Genomic DNA, 19240 nt, shown 5'->3' with positions numbered 1-19240 from the left:
CTTCTCTATCAAAACTGAGAAGACTGTGTTTTTCAGCTTTTAGCCTCCAGACAGCAGAGGACAGCCACATACCATTGATCCTGAATTTAAGTGGGTATAACGAGTCCTGGGGACAGAGGCAGAAGGCGGTTTTAGCAGAAAAACTCTTTGAAAGTTTTTCAGGCTAGATGGTACTTGTTGGTGGAGGCAAAGTTCTGAGTTTTAAAGCCAAGGATATGCCCCTGGAGTCATCATACATGCACTCAGGGGATTAGGTCACCCCTTACATAATCTGCAGTAATTCCCATTCTAATTCATAAAGGCTTCAGGCCGAATAAGCCTTACTCTCACAAATACTCTTCTTCAGTTTTGTCTGGAAATAGATGCTGAGGAGGATAATTTGGGAATTATCTACCAAAATTTTAAATGGATTTACTCTAACTACCTGATATTTCCACTTCTAAAAATTTTGAATCTATGGACTTTCTCACACACAAAACACTTAGAATGTATATTTTAGGATACTTATTGAAGCATTGATTGTAATGGGGGAAAAAAGAAACCTCCTAAATATTCAATAGAAGGCTAGGTTCAATAAATTATGGTATATCCAGAGTGGAATACTACACAACCATTAAAACAAATGAGAGTGCTCTGTTTGAACATATAAGGAAATATTTAAAAAGCTAGGGACAAAACATGTATGTATTGTATGCTGTGTGTAAAGAAAGAGAAAATATATGTGTATACATACATGTATGTCAATATAAAGATGTCTGGAAGGATGTGTGAGACACTAATATAGCAATTGCCTCCGGGGAAGAGACCTGGGTGACTGGGGCCAGAGTGGCAATGAGAAACACTTCTCACTATGTATCCTTATGTCTCTTTTGAATGTTACATCTTGTGTTTGTACTGTCTATTCAAAATAATAATATTTTAATAATAAATATATAAATGCCAAATTCTGACACCATAAACTTGTTATACCATAATGGCAACCTATTAACTCAAAGGTTATACTCAGGAATGCTTCATAATACAAATCACAAAGTCTTATCATCTCTTACCCAAGTTCTAATTTATTTGTTGTTGAGAATCTCAGAATACATTTTCCCCTTCTAGAAATGGTGTCCTCGATAGTATTTGGGTTTCTTGGCTATATCAAAGTCCAGAGAACCCAGAATGCAGCTGAACTCCAGGCCTGTTAACCTGAGTCACCCTCTCTAACATTGAGGGGAAAACCACTCCTGGCTTCTGCTCAGGGGGCCAGAGTTCATTTCTGCTGCAGCCCTACCAGCAGGACTCACCCTCTACCCAAACAAAAGGCAAGGGGACTGGGGTATGAGCTCCTGACATGGAGAGGGGCCTGGACTTGAATACCAAACAGCTAGGGGCTCAACCTGTGTGTGTGTTGTTTAGTAACCATCCTAGTTCAAATCCCAGCACCACTTGCCAGCTGGATATAATTTGGACCTGTTACTTAACCTCACTATCTCAGGTCCCTTATCTAAATGTGGATATTAATAGTATCTTCCTCATAGGATTAAATGATGAATCCATGTAATGTACTTAAAACAGTGCCTAGTGCACAGTAAAATCTCAATAATATTTTGTGAAGGTTTTTTTGTTTAGTTATTTGTTTTTTGCTTCTCTTTTTTTTTTTTTTTCTTTTCTTTTCTATGTAGAGATAAAATGTCACAGAATCTGGAAGATCTCTTTGTACCCCTTCCTCATTCTTTTCCCCTCCCTCCCCTCCTTGAGGTAACCACTATTCTGCAGTTGGTTTGTCCTCACTAAATATAGGCCAGACTTTCCATGGAGTTATGGTTGCAGGAAGACAGCCTATTCACAGGTGCATTACCTCTGCCTCATTCTCTCCTTGATCAGGTGGTGAGCTATGCCCCATTCACTCTCTTCCCCTCACTGGTCCCCAGTGCCCTTTTGGAGCAGGCCTATGCTGTGCAGATGGACTTCAACCTGCTAGTGGATGCTGTCAGCCAGAATGCTGCCTTTCTGGAGCAAACTCTCTCCAGGTACCAGGTGATGAGGCATGGGGGGTGGGGAGGCGGGGGGACGGATGGGAGCTCCTAGAACCAAGGGACTAGAAGACTGGGGAGCCATGAGGTGTTGCTGGGTTAGCTGACTGGGTAGGGTAGAGGACAGATAACCTCCAGGAGAAACAAAAAGTAGTAGAATAGACAGGAAAGCTGGTTTCTTTCTTTTTTTAAAAGATGACAGGTGAGGGGATCTTAACCCTTGACTTGTTGTTGTCAGCACCACGCTCACCCAGTGAGCTAACCGGCCATCCCTATATGGGATCTGAACCCGTGGCCTTGGTGTTATAAGCACCACACTCTCCCGGGTGAGCCACAGGCCAGCCTAGGAAAGCTGGTTTCTAATCCTGGCTTTACCACTTAGTTATATGGCCTCAAACAAATCCCCTTCCTTCTCTGGGCCTCAATTTCTTCATCTGAAAAATGTGGAGGTTGTCTTAAATCTAGGATCTCATTGCTGACATTCTGTGATCTGTGGCCCCCTGTTTTTAAGACTGGAATTTCCATTTGGAATTAGAGAAGATCAGCCTAGTTTTGCAGGAAAACAGAGGGTAGGGAAGGTTATTGGGTTTAAAGTCACATTTCCTACTTCTTCTCCTAAGCAGTGGCCCTTTCTTGTCACCCCAGGCCTCTCATCTTTGGATGGGATGGGGTGCAGATTGGGTCACACCCTGGGCACAAGGAAACAACCCCTGGAGTGTCTTACCCCATCTACCTGTCCCTGTCTCTTCTCCCTTGATCTTTTTCTTCAGATCCTGGAGCAAGTGAAATTTCTTGCTTTATTTTAAAATTAAATATAAATAAATCCTTTATTTTAGAATTAAATATATGCAAGAGTACTTCAGAAAATTTGTGGAAAAATAGAATTAAAAGATAATAGGAATCTTTCTATGAACTTTTGAAGATCCTGCATATAAATATTATACATGTATATATATGCTAGAGGTATATATAATTGCATGTCTTTGATTAATTTTTCAACAGAAAACAAGTTTATTTTGTTAGAGATAAAATCTTTTTAAAATGTAGACCTTGGTGTGAGGGTGAGTATGAGAAGGGATCACAATGGTAAGAAGTTTGGAAATCATTGACTTGGAGCCAAACACCTAATGAACCATGAATGTATGAACCCTTCCGTCACCTTCCCCGAAGATCTTTGGCCTGGCTTTTAACCTGTGATTCCGGATTGTAGGAAATATCAAGCAGACCTTCACCCTAATGATGCAATTATGTGGGAGACCTTCCCTGCAGGCCATCTCTGCAGCCCCTGCCTTCCCTTTTCTTCTTACACACACACACACACACGCACACACGTACACGCACACGCAGGCCATCTCTGCAGCCCCTGCCTTCCCTTTTCTTCTTACACACACACGCACACGCACACGCACACGCAGGCCATCTCTGCAGCCCCTGCCTTCCCTGTTCTTCTTACACACACACACACACACACACACACACACACACACACACACACACACACACACAGCCTAGAGTCCAGGGTTGAAGGGGAGCATCTCTTCAGAAAAGGGAAAATGTGTCCCAACTTCCCTGGAGACTGAAGCCCAACTGGGGATTCTTCTCTCCACCAGGGTCTGGGAAAGGCCTCATGAGAGAACTCGACCTTGGGAGAGAGCTGCCTGGGAGGCAGAGGAACTTCAGGGCAGGCCTTAGTTTTTGGCTCCCCCAGCTGGTCTGCTCCCAACTTCCCTGGAGACTGAAGCCCAACTGGGGATTCTTCTCTCCACCAGGGTCTGGGAAAGGCCTCATGAGAGAGCTGCCTGGGAGGCAGAGGAACTTCAGGGCAGGCCTTAGTTTTTGGCTCCCCCAGCTGGTCTGGTGAGGTCCCTGTAACAAGGCAAGCCTGGAAGTTGGTCTTGAGCAGATGTGCAAAGTCTGCCCTGAATCTTGGGAGGCAACCAGTGTAGTGTTGTGTTTTTTTTTGTTTTTTTTAAAAGATGACCAGTAAGGGGATCTTAACCCTTGACTTGGTGTTGTCAGCACCATACTCTCCCAAGTGAGCCAACCGGCCATCCCTATATAGGATCGGAACCCGTGGCCTTGGTATTATCAGCACCGCACTCTCCCGAGTGAGCCACGGGCTGGCCCAAGTGTAGTGTTAATTACGTGTGAATTCCTTCTCACTGTGCCTCTTCCTGAGGCTCCATAAAAACCATACTGGATGTGCCCTCAGCACATGTCACGTGCCACAGGAGCACACTGGGCTATGATGATGAGCCAGCACAAACATGGCCCCACCCTCAGGTGGTATATCGTTAAACAGGAGAGGTGACACTACTCCTCACACAGATAAAATGGAAAATGGTAACTGCAATCAGTGCTGTAAAGGAGAGGCTCACAGTACTATGAGAGCATATAGCAGGGGATCTGACCCAGATAGGGAAGGCTTCCCTGAGGAAATCAAGTCATATAAGGACTGGTTGAAGAAAAAAAAACAGGATATTTAGCTTGGGTCAGAAAAATCTTATTGGGGCAGAGGACATAACTGCTGTCTTCTAATCTCTGAGGGCTCTCATGGAGGAGGAAGAGAAGACTAGTCCTGGGAGGTCCCAGAATGTAGGAGAAGCTATGAAAGTTAGGTCAGTCAGAAAGCTTACCAACCATCAGAACTATTCAAGTATAGAATAGTAATATCATATGCCATTTTTGAGTTCATCTTTGGACCAGACATTATGTTCAGTTTTTTGAATGTAATATCTTGTTTACTTTTTGCCACAACTCTACAATATAAATACAATTATTTTCCTCTTCATTTTACAGATGAGCAAACTGAGACACAGAAAGGTGAAATGATTTCCTAAGGTTGCCTAGTAGTGAGTGGAAGAACTGGGATTCTTAACCACTATTCTCTACCTGATAAAGAGATTCTTACCCACTAAACGTGGAGTCCTAACCACTATTCTCTACTTGATGGGGCGGGTATTGAAGTTTTGGCCAGTAGGCCCAGAGAGGATTAAGAGTTAATGGATGAGGGTGGGACTTCTTGACTTTAGGGCCCTGGAAAATGTGGCCTGGAAAATGTTCTCTGTTTCCTCCTCCAGTACCATCAAAAGAGATGACTTTACCGCTCGTCTCTTTGACATTCACAAGCAAGTCCTGAAAGAGGGCATTGCCCAGGTAAACGTTCCCAGACCCACACCAGTCCAGAAGCTGCCCCTCCCCTCTCTGTATTTTTTTTTTTTTACCAGAAGAATTTGGCCCAGACCCTGAGCTAATGGAATCTGCCTCTCACTTGTCTCCACTGGGTTTGTACATCCCAGTGATCAATCCTGGGGTGACCAAAAGAATGACCTTACTGGGTTTGGAAGTGTTAAGTAGTGCCTCTAATCTCTGTGCAGAATTCACAGTATCTGTCTGCTCTGTGGCTTGGCCCTCAGAGTCAGCCCCTGGGCAGATGTCCTCAGCCTTCAGTTTTCTCCACAGACCGTGTTCCTGGGCCTGAACCGCTCAGACTACATGTTCCAGCGCAACACAGATGGCTCCCCAGCCCTGAAACAGATTGAAATCAACACCATCTCTGCCAGCTTTGGGGGTCTAGCCTCCCGGACCCCAGCTGTGCACCGGTGGGTCCCTTAGGCAGCCCTGAGCACATCCATGGGGTGACAGACTGATGGACCTACAATCACTGGCTGGGCCAGGGATCTCTAACTATGACTGTACCTTCTTGTGCCCTGGGTCATGTGTTTCCCCTACACACACACCACAGTTTCCACTTGTAATTAGATCTTTGGTATGTCAGGGAAAGAAGGGACCTTATGGCTCATCTAGTCCTGCCCCTTTATTATTGTACAAGTTAGTGTTCCAGACAAAGGGAACAGTATATTCGAGGGTCCTGAGGTGAAAAAGAGCTTGACATGTTTGAGGTCCTGAAAGGAGGTCAGAATCCAAGGCAGAGGAATGCAGGGGCTTCCGTCTGAGGGCTGGATCCTAGCAGCATCCATTTCTAGCTAGCAGTGGTGCTCCAGGTTGCTATCATTTCAGACGGTCTGCAGTAGGATTCCAGACAGCACCTGGAGGCCCAGGGTAAGGGGCTCCAGCTCACTGGGAGGCTGGGGTGAGGTGGCGTGGGGACACAGGGTCTTAGGGCTCTTCTGGGCATGTGCACCAGGGGACAGGGGTAGGGCAGCCCAGTATTACAGCCTGAAGTGGATCCTCTAGGGTTGTGATGGTAAAGTTCTTTTTAGTGCTCAGCTGATTCTCAGAGTAATGTTTCTATAAGTATCTGTGAGATCATGGGCGCAGGGGTCTTCCAGGTCCATCCAATTACTGAACAGCTGTCTCTCTTCCAACAGACATGTTCTCAGTGTCCTGAGTAAGACCCAAGAAGCTGCAAAGATCCTCTCCAATAATCCCAGCAAGGGACTGGCCCTGGGGATTGCAAAAGCCTGGGAGCTCTACGGCTCAGCCAAGTAAGGGTGTGAAAAAGTGGCAGCAGTATCCTGCTTTAGATTCAGCATTCATGGGTGCAGCAACTTCTTTGCGTGACATAATTAGGGAATGAGAGGATTTTTCTAGGAATAGAAACTTAAACCTTTAAGTGCCAAAATTAATGGAGTTTTGAGCTTCCTTCTTAAATAAGTAATGCTGATTATAATCTAACCTTTACTTGTTGGCTGGAGATCATCATTATGACTCAGCAATTGCATCTTGCTATAATGCAGCAGTACTATACCTAGGATTGGAGAGGTGTGAGGCTGTTTGCCTGCACTAGTGGCTCTGACTGCTAGGCTTTAAGTTCTCATTCATAGTTTTCCTGTCTGCTTCCCCATTATCAGCTCTTACTATTTTTTTTTTTTTTTTAAAAGTGGCAGCAGTATCCTGCTTTAGATTCAGCATTCATGGGTGCAGCAACTTCTTTGCGTGACATAATTAGGGAATGAGAGGATTTTTCTAGGAATAGAAACTTAAACCTTTAAGTGCCAAAATTAATGGAGTTTTGAGCTTCCTTCTTAAATAAGTAATGCTGATTATAATCTAACCTTTACTTGTTGGCTGGAGATCATCATTATGACTCAGCAATTGCATCTTGCTATAATGCAGCAGTACTATACCTAGGATTGGAGAGGTGTGAGGCTGTTTGCCTGCACTAGTGGCTCTGACTGCTAGGCTTTAAGTTCTCATTCATAGTTTTCCTGTCTGCTTCCCCATTATCAGCTCTTACTATTTTTTTTTTTTTTTTTTACCCTTTTGTCTTTTTTCGTGACCGGTAACGGGATCGCAACCCTCGGTGTCGCGCCCGTACCACGACCGGCAACGGGATCGCAACCCTTGGTGTCGCGCCCGCACCGCGCTCAACCAGTGAGCGGACTGGTCTCTATATGGGATCCGAACCCTCGGCGGGAGCGCTGCCGCGCTCCCAAGCACCGCACTCTACTGAGTGCACCACCGGGCCAGCCCAGCTCTTACTTTTTTTTACTGTTATCAGTGTGCTTGAATTTGGAATCCTCCACTCCAATCTCCATACCTCCTTTCTGATTTGCTATAGTTTGGGAAGTCAAATGATCCGAGTTGTTATGATTGCATCTAAAGAGCGTGAGGGGCTCTTTGATGACTAAGTGAATAAGCTTTGACTTAGGAATTTTACGGTGTCTGTTTTAACTGCTTAGAGGCATTTTTTGCTTCCTTATTTCTCAACCATGTTCCAGATATGTGAAGATGTTAGGTAAGTGATTTCTGGATAATCGACAGGCACTATATTAGAAGTTATTGCAATGTTAATATGGCATTAATAGTTAGCCCTTAATGAGCACTTACCAGTGCCTATTCTAAATGCTTTACATACAGGATTTCATTGAATCCTCATAACACATGCTCTGAGGGAGGTACTAGTCATCTCCCCTGTTTTACAGATGAGGAAACTGAGGTTCAGAGAAGTGAAATGAATTGTTCAAGGTCAGCTGGTAAATTGGTGACAGAGCCCAGAGTCTACCTCGCTCCAGAACCTGCATTTTTGAGTATTCTATTGGCTCCAAGAGAGCCTCTCTGGGCTTGCTGAGCCTCACTAAAGCCCAAAAAACCTCAGACTCTGAGCATTTAAAAGCCATCAGACAAATATCCTGTCAAATAGAACTCTTGGCTAGTTGTATTTTAAGAGAGTGAATCCAGAGGATGGGTTAACTGGGGAACTGCTGATGGCAAACGCCACTGAGAGTTTCTCCTGCCAGCCTGTGATTAATATGGAGAGAGAAGATTCGTGTGCCCAGAATTAGGTGCTGGTGGTAGGAGCTGTGTGGTGGCTGAGCTGGAACTGGCTTCTCCCATCATTAGAGTTGGATAGCCTCTTTGACTGACCCGGCACATGACCTTGGCAAGTCAATTCTTTTCTCTGAGACTCAGTTTCCTAATTTGTAAAACAGGAGTTATAATAATACCTAAAAGAGTGGTAGTGAGAATTAAATGGGATCATGGATCTGAAAAGTGGTTTAAAAAACTTGGTGTAGGAGGCTGGCCAGTTAGCTCAGTTGGTTAGAGAATGGTATTATAACACCAAGGTCAAGGGTTCGGATACCCATACCTGCCAGCTGCTGAAAAAAAAGAATAAAAGTGCTAAGAGCAGATAGGGCTGGCCAGTTAGCTCAGTTGGTTAGAGCATAGGGCTGCTAACACCAAGGTCCAGGGTTTGATCTATGTATTGGCCAGCTGCCCCAAAAATAATAATTATAATAAAAATAAATAAGTAAATTGATGTGGGTCATTATGTGGTACGTTCAATAATAATAATGGCTACCATTTAACAAGTACTAGTTTTATTTTATTATTTTTTAAAATGTTTTGTTTTTGTTTTGTTTTCGGTGGCTGGCTGGTATGGGGATCCAAACCCTTGACCTTAGTGTTGACCTTGGTATTATAACACTGTGCTCTAATCAACTGAGCTAACTGGCCAGCCTGCTAGTTTTATTTTATACAAGAGTAAACTAAGGCTCAGAGAAGTTGAATAACTTATGCAAAGTTATTCAACTGACGAGTTTAGAATTCATCTGCCTCTAAAGCCTGTTCTGTTACATTCCAAGAGATGTGGTCCCATAGTATAGATTGAAAAACTGCATTTGAAGAGCAGATGAATTTTCATCAATTATCTCATGCTTTTACAGATTTTTTTTAAAAGGAAGCTTGGAAAATGAATTATGATTTCAATTTAGGCAAACTCTTTTAAAGCATAAGGGGCTGTGGTTGGAATGAGTAGAATAAACAAAGGGGATTCTTGGTGATAAAAGGTTGGGAACTATGATCTACTTAACACCCTTATTTTATAGATGGGGAAATCAGGCCCCAAGGAAAGAATCTGACATGACCAAGGACACACCACAAGTCACGGGCAGTGCCAGGACTAGGACTCAGGTGTCTTTGCTCCCAGCCAGCATGCTATTGCCACGTCACCCTCCTGAGCTGACAACTTTCCTAGGCCTGCTACCAACAGACTACTCAGAACTAAAGGCAGGAGGAGGGAGAATATGTTTTCTGGGTCTGGCTCTGATTGTTTGGAAGGTGGCAGGCTGGCTTAATTGGCCAGGGCATGCAGTTCTACCTCAGCCTATCGCCTCCAGCTTTCCTCCTCCACCCCTTCTTGGAGGTGAGCCAGCCTGGGCCAGGTGCCACACACACCCTGCCACATTCCCCCACCCATGAACTGAGCAGTTCCAGCTGCAAAATGAAGAGCAGGGCCACTGGCCCTCGGGACTCCCTCAGGGCAAGATGGCTTGTGAGTGCACCACTACTAGCTTGTCTTTCAGATACCCAGCCTAAAGCCAAGGGTCAGCTTAATGTCATGTCTGACCTCATGAGATTTCAGGCAGGCCGGGAGAGGGAGTGTAGTAGAACCTATATTTTGGCTAAGTGGAAAGGAGTCAGGCATACAGAGTTTATTCCAAGAGATTCAGCTAAGGTAGGGGGATTCACAGACAAACAGACAAGAGGCCAAGTACAGGAGGTCAGGAATATACACTGAGAATCCTAAGCCAAAGTTTGGATTTCCAAGGGTCTTAACAAGAAGCAACAGTCACAGAGCAGCACAGCTACAGCAAAAATGGAGTTTGGTACTGCTGAGCATTGGCCCTAAGAGTCTGGTGGGGGGCTAGACCTATCTTTGACAACTGAAAATAACCTTGCTGGCAGCCAACAGACAGTTCTCTGGCATAAGTTTTTCCGAGTCCTCAAGCCCCTGCTTCTTTAAGAAACACATGGATAAACAGAGATGAAAAGTCCATGGCCCAGTGTACATCATAAAAATATTGGGAGGCCCCAGGAAATAATGCCTTATTTTCAGTTGCCTCTATGGGTTTCTGTAGGGTTCCATTTAGCTATTCTAATGTTTCAGGCAAGAACCACACTCTTTTAATATATGTGTTACAATTTAGTAGTAGAGTCATTAGCCTCCAACCCCCAACATTGTTCTTTTATAGAATATTCTTTAATACTTCCACCTGTTTATTCTTCCAGAAAGATTCTAGAATCATTAAGTTCTAAGAAAAAGTCCTCTTGGGTTTTTGAGATGGTTTTAAATCTAAGTTTTAATTTGCACAGAAAATTATCATTACAATATTTCATCTACCCACTGGAGGAGCAGATACATCTTCATTTTTATAAGTTCCCTGTTTTCAGAAAATAATGTATATCTCTGAGCCTCAGGTGTTTATGCCTGAGGCAATCCCAAGTTGAGGGAATCTCATTCCTAGAAAGGATGGGACAGAGGAAGGACAAGCTCTGTAGCAGCCTCGGGCCACCTATGCTCTTTTCCCAGTGCTCTGGTGCTACTGATTGCTCAAGAGAAGGAAAGGAACATATTTGACCAGCGTGCCATAGAGAATGAGCTACTAGCCAGGTAGGTAAAGGAGGGGGGACCTCCAGGTGTGGCCCCAGGATTGGGGAAGGCCACTCAGAACATAGCATCTACTCCCTCTGATTCTTGCCCATCTTTCCCAGGAACATCCACGTAATCCGGCGAAGATTTGAAGATGTCTCTGAAAAGGGGTCTCTAGACCAAGACCGGAGGCTGTTTGTGTAAGCATTCCCAAGGACCCAACAGAAGGCTGGTTTATGAAAGTCATCTTGCCAACTTCTTCCCCCAAATGATCTTTTCTTCTGGGAGATGTGATGGCTTCCTTCTCTCTTAATTTTTGAGATATCTCATCCTCCCAGGAAATTTTGGAGAAGGCCAGCCAAGCTCTTCTTCAAAAGAGTTGTATCTTTGAGATATCTCATCCTCCCAGGAAATTTTGGAGAAGGCCAGCCAAGCTCTTCTTCAAAAGGGTTGTATCAGGGGCTGGCCCGGTGGCGCACTGGATAAGTGCACCGCTTGGGAAGCGCAGCGGCGCTCCCGCCCGAGGGTTCGGATCCCACATACAGACCGGTTCCCGCTCACTGGCTGAGCGAGGCGCGGGGGCAACGCCGAGGGTTGCAATCCCGTTGCCGGTCCCCGGTCCGGTACGGGGGCAACACTGAGGGTTGCGATCCATTGCCGGACACGGAAAAAGACAAAAGACAAAAAAAAAAAAAAAAAAAAAAGGGTTGTATCAGAGGTGTTGACATTCTGGATAAAGGCCTCCTTAAAGATAACCTTGGTTTTCATATGCCCCCCAGATCCCAAAAGTTTTCTTGTCTCTCCTAGTGGCAAGCCAAGGCAGGCCTGAGCAGTTGGTCTGGGCTGTCAGGGAAGAAGAGCAGCTGGCTCATTCTGTGATTGATCTGGGTGCTGCTCTCTGAGCTCAGGCCTGGATTGTGACCCAAGCCAGACCCTGCCCTTCCTTCTAGGGCCCCCCACCAGGTGGCTTTACTGCCAAGTATTTGGGTAGCATTATAGCACACATAGTTAGACCTAGAACTCTGTGATTCTTAAAATTGAAAACCTCCATGGAATTTTACAATATCACTTATTTTTTTAAATGTGCTTTTATCATAACAAAACAAAGTAGTTACTTTGCAGATAAACCAGACATTATCAAATAGATCCAAGAAAAGGGGAAGAAGTTTAAAAAGATAGTCTATGTCTTGACTCATAATTTTTAATCTCCCCCATCATCACTCCTGCCACTTAAAAAAAAAAAAATCTCAGCCTGGTTCTATCTACTTTAAGTGGCAGGAATACAAGTTTTGCTAAGCATGGCAATGTGATTCTTCTGCTTGGTAATTTTGAGCCCACATTTTTTTGAACTTACCTAATTTGATTCTGGTTACCTTCTTGTTTCCCTCTAGCCTTCCTAGAATGACTCTAGATCTGGAATATCCTAAAGCATTCTTTACTGCACACCTCTGTGTTTTTAGTGAAAGCACTGATAGTGTGGGGATCTACTTCCACTGCTTCCAATGAACCCCTGTCCAGGCTCCCCCTGTGGACTGCATTTCAAGAAAGCTAAATTTGTTTTGATGTACCCTGAAATAGATGGAACCACTGAACATATCATATAATTTAATACAGCAGCTTTCTCCATCCTATGTTCTAGGGATGGCCAGGAAGTTGCTGTGGTTTACTTCCGGGATGGCTACATGCCAAGTCAGTACAGTCTGCAGGTTGGTATTTCTGTTAGATCATCCTTTGCCTCCTGAGACCTGCCAGAGCTCCACAACTCAGGTGGCACAACAACCTGGGTTTTTCCCTGACTCCTAGCTTCAGTTCTTCCTCGGGGAACTTGCTGCTGTAACCTCCTATTTTCCCACAAGCTTTCTGCTACCTCTCACTCTACAAACACACTGTCTTCTAGAATCTGAATCCTCAGGAATCCATGGTGCTTCAGCCACTCACACTGTTTCCAGAGATATGCTGGTAAATGTTTAACAGCCATCTTTCTTGGGGGGAAAAGCCCCAGTTTATGGCATTTGCTGATTTCTGTAGTTTAAATACACCCACCATAGCCAATATCAAGCTATCCAACTTAACATCTCTGAACATAGAGTTGAGAAGACATGGGTACAGTCAGCTCTCCCTTCTTTATGCAAACTAATTCCAGCACACAACTGACCATTTTCTTCCTGCCAACTCTTACCTCTCCTTTATCTGAGTCTGTAAGTTTTTGTCTACTCCTTCATGTTAATGACAGTAATGATGATATTGCCTTATCCTGCTATCCTACTGTACAGTTTCAAAATTACTTTTCACATCCATTATTTCATTTAACCCTTAAAACCGCCCTGTGAGGTATATAATTATCCCATTATACAGATGGAGAAACTAAGGTTTGGAGAGATGTGGAAGCTTGTTTAAGGTTCCACAGCAAGTTCCCAGGCTTTCTGACTCTCAGGCTGGTGATGGTATTCCCAGTATACCATTCTTCTTCCCTGCTCCTAATGTCCACACCATGGAGAGGCTAAGAAGCCAAGCTTTCAGTTGGGAGAAGGTAAAGGAGGAAATAAGTCAGAAAATACCATGGGCAGTGGGCCGGGGTCATAAGCCTGACTCAGCCTCTGTGTGACCATGAACAGGCTCTTGACACTCTCTGGGTCTCAATTTCTTTCTTTTTTTTTTTTTTAAAAAGATGACCGGTAAGGGGATCTCAACCCTTGGCTTGGTGTTGTCAGCACCACGCTCAGCTAGTGAGCAAACCGGCCATCCCTATATAGGATCCAAACCTGTGGCCTTGGTGTTATGAGCACCGCACTCTAAGGTGTTGTCAGCACCACACTCAGCCAGTGAGCAAACCGGCCATCCCTATGTGGGATCCGAACCCGGGGCCTTGGTGTTAGCACCGCACTCTACCGAGTGAGCCACGGGCCGGCCCCTGGGTCTCAATTTCTATAAACTGAGAGAGCTACACTAAAACATTGAGGGAGCTCTTCCAGGTCTATAATTCATCTAGGATTCCCCCTGGGTTGAGCTCTGTAGGGGGAAGCTCTATAGAGGCGGCAGCTCTATAAAAGGTCCTTCCCTCTAGAGGTGGTTAGCAATGGTGTGAACTTGGTGACTAGAGAAGAAAGAAACTATTGGGAAAGTGGATCCAGATTTCAGGATAGGGGTATTAGGGAAGGGGCCAAAGAAAACTTAAAGAGTAAAGAGGTTGAGCTAACAAGGAAGGAAAGTACTGTATAAGAAGGGACATTTTTAGGGAACTAAGAAGCTCAGACCAGGTTTATAAAATGGAGGTAGATCTGCAAAGCTCAGTGATTTGCTAGGTGGCCCTGGGCAAGTCCCTGATCATCTTTGGGTTTTGCTTTCCCTGCTTCTAACATAATGGGATACTTCTCTGGGTTTATTTTGTGTTCTGGGCACCCGTGACTCTGCCTGGGACACCAGACTAGTAGTTAAGTGGCTGGGGTTATTGATGAAGATCAGGTAAAGGTGCTGCAGGTGGACCAATTGTATCAAAAGAACGACAGCATTGGGTGGGGCATGGGGGTTGCACCTCAGGCCATTTCTTTGATCCTGCTGTGGGCACTTTGCTATGCTCTGGAGGCAAGGGCAGTGCCTGAGAATGGGGACCAGTGCCTGGGAGGCATGATTTTCTACTGTTTCCCTGCCTCATATAGCCTAAGCTCCTGGTACAACAGACCATTCATCCTTGATTACCCACCTGCAGACCTTTGCTCATATTATTCTGTTAGCCTGAGTATCCCTTCTCCATTGAGTCTCTCCTGTCAGACTCTGTCCTTCAGGACCCCACTCAACTTTCACCTCATTCAGCAACAATAACAAATATTTATTGAGCACCTACAAAGTGCCAGGAACTGTGTTAGACACTGGGGATACAACAGAAAATAAGGCAAACAACAAGGGTCTGTCCAGTCCTTATGGAGCTCACAGTCTGGTCAGAGAGATGAGCATCAGAAAGTAAACCAAAATAGAAAAATGTTTTTTTCTAGTTTTGGGTAACTGCTTTGAATGAAACAACAGAGTGAAAAGTTAGTTATGGGAAACCCGCATTAAATAGGGTGTTCAGGGAAGGCTTCTCTGAAAAGGTGACTTTGAGCCAAGACTTAAGGATGAAAAGGATCCAACAATCATGGAAAAAGCCAAATGGAAGAGAATTTCAGGCAGCAGGAAAAGCAGCAAAAGCCCTGAGGAGGAAATGAGGTTTGTGTATTTGAGGAATGACAGGTCTGTGTGGCTAGATTGTGGGAGTGTGAGGTGGGGTGGGATGGCATGGAATGAGGTTAAAAAAGTAGACAGGAGCCAGATCCTGCCGAGTTTTATAGGCCATGGTAAGGAGTTTGGATTCTATTTAGAATACAGTGGGAAGCTGAGCTCATAAACAAGTGTTCCACCCCCTTCAAACGTACTCATTAGTTTTTCTACACCCGTACACCTTTTGTCATTTTCCCTTTTAATTATAGTTATATATCATTGTGCTAGACTGTGAGCTCCCTACAGGCAAGAATCCCACAGAATGGGAAGGGTCTCACCTGCTTCACAAGGATGTTGCAATGATTCTGGGAGATAATGAATGTGAAGGTACAAAGCATGATACCTGGCACCGGATGGATGCCCAGCAAGGGTCAGCTGAAATGAAAAAAAGTTGAATTCCTTTTGTCTTCTTCCTTCTGCAGAACTGGGAAGCACGCCTGCTGCTGGAGAGGTCATGTGCTGTCAAGTGCCCGGACATTGCCACCCAGCTGGCTGGGACTAAGAAGGTGCAGCAGGAGCTAAGCAGAGTGGGCGTGCTGGAGGTGTTGCTCCCTGGCCAGTCAGAGGCTGTGGCCCGCCTCCGTGCCACCTTTGCTGGCCTCTACTCATTGGACATGGTGCGTGGGCAGCCTGTATCTCCTACCACAGACCTCCTAGGTGACAGAGACCTGGAGCCCAGTTTTGGGGAGGATGGAGCTAGCATTGTGGCTGTTGTTGTGACTTGGGTCAGTGATGCCCTGGAGAATGCCTAGAGCCCTGGGGAGAGGCATAGACTCATGATGGGAGGACAGGAGCTGTAATCCATTGCATACACCCTCAGCAAAGGTAGAGATGGGGATGGCAGCCAGGAGAAGGGACCGAGGCAGATAGCAACAATGGAGGAATATCTTTCTAGCTGCCTGTGCAGAGCCCTGAACTGTTGCCAGAAAAAGGCCTGTTATTGCATTTACTGCTGCAGGGAGTTGTAGGGGGTCACATCTAGATAGTAGCATCCAGCCTGAAGGAGCTTATTGGCTGTTCTGCCTCTTGTTCTTCCTCTGATGCTGCTCTGCATGACCAGCTGGACCTCAGCTGTTGTTTCTTTAGCCTTAAAACTGCTGGTGACTGCTTTCTGCCTCCTGCCAGGGTGAAGAAGGAGACCAGGCCATCACCAAGGCCCTTGCTGCCCCTAGCCGGTTTGTGCTAAAGCCCCAGAGAGAGGGTGGAGGTAGGTGGATCCTTCTTTGCAGGACTGCTCAGTGAAAAGGGCTAACAGCCTGTCTCCAGTGATCAACGGCACAGTCCCAGGCTCAGGGGATACTAGAGGAACTGATGCAGGCCCCACCTTGGACAGCGTCCCCTGAGACCCTGTGACCAAGTGCTGTGGAGCACAGGGGAAGGTTTGAACAACTTTTAGTCTGAGGTGCCTGAGGGTAGAGCACAGGGGAAGGTTTGAACAACTTTTAGTCTGAGGTGCCTGATTGTGGGGAAGCAGGTTGGGAGCATATTAGGAGGTTGCAGGGAATATAGAGGTGATGAAGAGGGAAGAGTTAAATGTGACTCAGGGATGTCTTTGGCCTGATTGGGAGTGGGAAGATCCAGGAGGGGCAGGTTCAGGCAGAAGTAATGAGTTCTATTTGGACATGTTGAGTTTGTGTTGGGGGACTGTGAGACATTCATGTGATGTCTAGAGCTGGGAGCTTGAGTTAAAAAGATTTGTGAGTGAACTTATGGGGTATAGATGGAGCATTGGGAGGAAGAGATCTCTCTGAAAAAAAGGTACAGAGAGGAGAGAGCAAGGGTAAAGGACCAATTCCCTGGAAACCTCACTATTTAAAAGGAGAAGCATCCAGTAATGTAGGCTAAGAAGGAACAGCCATAGATAGGTAGAAGGAGAACCAGGGCAGGACATGTGGCAGATAATGTGTTCCCTTGTGTAAGCACTCTCCTGTCAAGGTGACTTTCCCTTCTTGGGAGCCAAATGTGTTCTGGCTTCACTGAGCTAGTGTCAGGAACTGAGACTACTCTCTTGCCCACATGGCCCCAGATGTGAGGGCACGGGGTGGAAGTAGGCAGAGGGCCTAGGGTGACTGGCCAGTCTAATTGCAGGTAACAACCTGTATGGTGAGGAAATGGTGCAGGCCCTGGAGCAGCTGAAGGACAGCGAGGAGAGGGCCTCTTACATCCTCATGGAGAAGATCGAACCTGAGCCTTTTGGGAATTGCCTGCTACGTCCTGGCAGCCCTGCACGAATGGTCCAGTGCATCTCAGAGCTGGGCATCTTTGGGGCCTATGTCAGGTGAGCCAGTCAGGAGGAGCACCTTCCTTGCAGGGGTGCCAGCCAAGTAAACCTAGAGGGAACTCTGGACAGTTAGGAATCCTGGGCTTCCGTCCAGTCCTGCCAATCCCTAGCTTTGTTATGTATTTCCATACCTATTAAATGAGGCCAAGGACTCAAGAACTGCCCACTTCACAGGGCTATCATATGAAGCCCAGATTAGAAGTGCTTTGCAACTGTAGAGGAAATTCCAAGTAGTACCAAGAAGATTCAGAAAATACAGTCTAACAATCCAGGACTAGAAGGAGACTCCAGGGAGGAAGAGAATTTGGGTCTAGCTCCTAGGCCACTGGGGATTCTGGAGAAAGGGGAGATATGCCAGCTAGGGGATACTAAGTGGATCTGAAAAGCTGAGGGGCCCCTGGGTTTGGATTTGAGCACTAAGAATCAGAAAGAGAGGAGGACCTGGGAATTTGTAAGGAACAGTTCCTGGTCCCTCATACCACTTCTTGCAAAATACTTACTTCAAGGTCAGAACAAGATAGGGATACCAGATCCTACCATGCTCCCCACCAGAGCCTGCCCTCTCTACAGCCTCCCCTCTGACCACTTGCAGTATTCTCCCCAACCCCTACCATAGCCATCTAGAGAAGGAAATTCATAGTTCGGGACATGAAATGTGAGCCTGGCATCATGCTAAGTGCTTTTCCTGTTTTAATTAATTCTCATGACCTGCAAAGTAAGGGGTATTATTCCTATTTTAAATTGAATAAATTGATATTTAGAAAAGCTAAAGAACTAGCCCAAAGACATAGAGCTAATAATTTCCAAGCTAGGATGCAAACCCAAATCTGACTCCATACCCAAGACAGTTCTAGGATTTTAATCAGTTTCCTATGTACTGCTCAGCTGGGAACAGGGAAGGTCTTGGGTTTGGAGGCTGAGTCCAGGTGATGTTGTGTGTCTCCTGCCCCCATTTCTGTAGGCAGGGAAAGACACTTGTGATGAACAAGCACGTGGGGCATCTACTTCGAACCAAAGCCATGGAGCATGCAGATGGTGGTGTGGCAGCAGGAGTGGCAGTCTTGGACAACCCATACCCCGTGTGAGGGCAGAGCCAGGCCAGCTTGGACTTCACTCAAGAGACTTTCTGTCCCTGTACTTGTCATTTTCTCTCCTAGCCCTCCTCCAATCTCAGAAGGGCTGGTCTCTTCTAAAGACCTCCTGGGTCTTCATGGAAGGGTAAATGCTGGGTCCCTTCCTCCAGCTCTCCATCTGAGGACCAGAAAAGCTGTTTTCCTTAGATGAGAGTTAGAGGCCCCCAAATCCTTGGGTGTGGGTACAACTGAAGGGTAACTGCTTTGAGGTAAAGATCCATAAACCCTGCCACCCTCCTGTCAGCCCCTCATCAGCCTTTTCAACGTTCCAGTGCCTGAGTTGGGATAGGACTGAGAGGTAGGAGGAGGCAGAGTGGAGGGGCATAGCCTTTCCCCAACGCTGCCTTAAATAAATCTACATTGTTGATTCTGTGATTCCTTGCTTTGTGCGTAGTGGGGAGGGGGAGCTATAATCTAGGTCGGCCCATTTAAGGTGCATTGGAGCAGGGGAGGTGATTGGGCTATATAATCAGGGTCTCCCTAGATCCAGACCCCATGAGGGGATCGTGAAGTTTCAATCCTTAGTTACCCACTGGTGCTCCTATGGAATCACAGTGATTCTGGCAGGAGCCCAAGAGGAAAGGCAACCATGATGGGACATCACAATTGTGAACTGGCTTCAGTTGCTTTCCTACTTAGCTCAGAGGCTTGTTAAAGGGCCTGTGAGTGAGGCCCTACCTAGCTCTGCCCAAATCAAAAGTTCCAGAAGGAAGATAATAGG

The 19240-nt window shown here is 45.8% G+C and overlaps 1 protein-coding gene across 2 annotated transcripts; it reads left to right on the top strand.

The window, feature by feature from the left end:
• The first annotated feature begins 1653 nt into the window (after positions 1-1653).
• LOC103589300 (glutathione synthetase-like) lies at positions 1654-18894 on the top strand. 2 transcript variants are annotated; one of them, XM_008571247.1, is made up of 11 exons: positions 1654-2015; positions 5099-5174; positions 5481-5620; positions 6350-6466; positions 10795-10875; positions 10977-11054; positions 12494-12560; positions 15528-15722; positions 16231-16312; positions 17194-17383; positions 18348-18894. In XM_008571247.1, the coding sequence occupies exons 1-11, from the start codon at positions 1798-1800 to the stop codon at positions 18469-18471; spliced, it is 1368 nt and encodes a 455-aa protein (XP_008569469.1). In that variant the 5' UTR covers positions 1654-1797; the 3' UTR covers positions 18472-18894. The 2 variants fall into 2 exon arrangements, with proteins under 2 accessions (XP_008569469.1, XP_008569470.1); XM_008571248.1 differs by having other exon boundaries at positions 1876-2022.
• The last annotated feature ends 346 nt before the right edge of the window (positions 18895-19240 follow it).

This window comes from Galeopterus variegatus, unplaced genomic scaffold (genome assembly GCF_000696425.1).
Source record: "Galeopterus variegatus unplaced genomic scaffold, G_variegatus-3.0.2 Scaffold670, whole genome shotgun sequence".
Classification (NCBI taxonomy): Eukaryota; Metazoa; Chordata; class Mammalia; order Dermoptera; family Cynocephalidae; genus Galeopterus; species Galeopterus variegatus.
The sequence above is the reverse complement of the archived record's forward strand: the minus strand, read 5'-3'. Positions and strand labels throughout refer to the sequence as shown.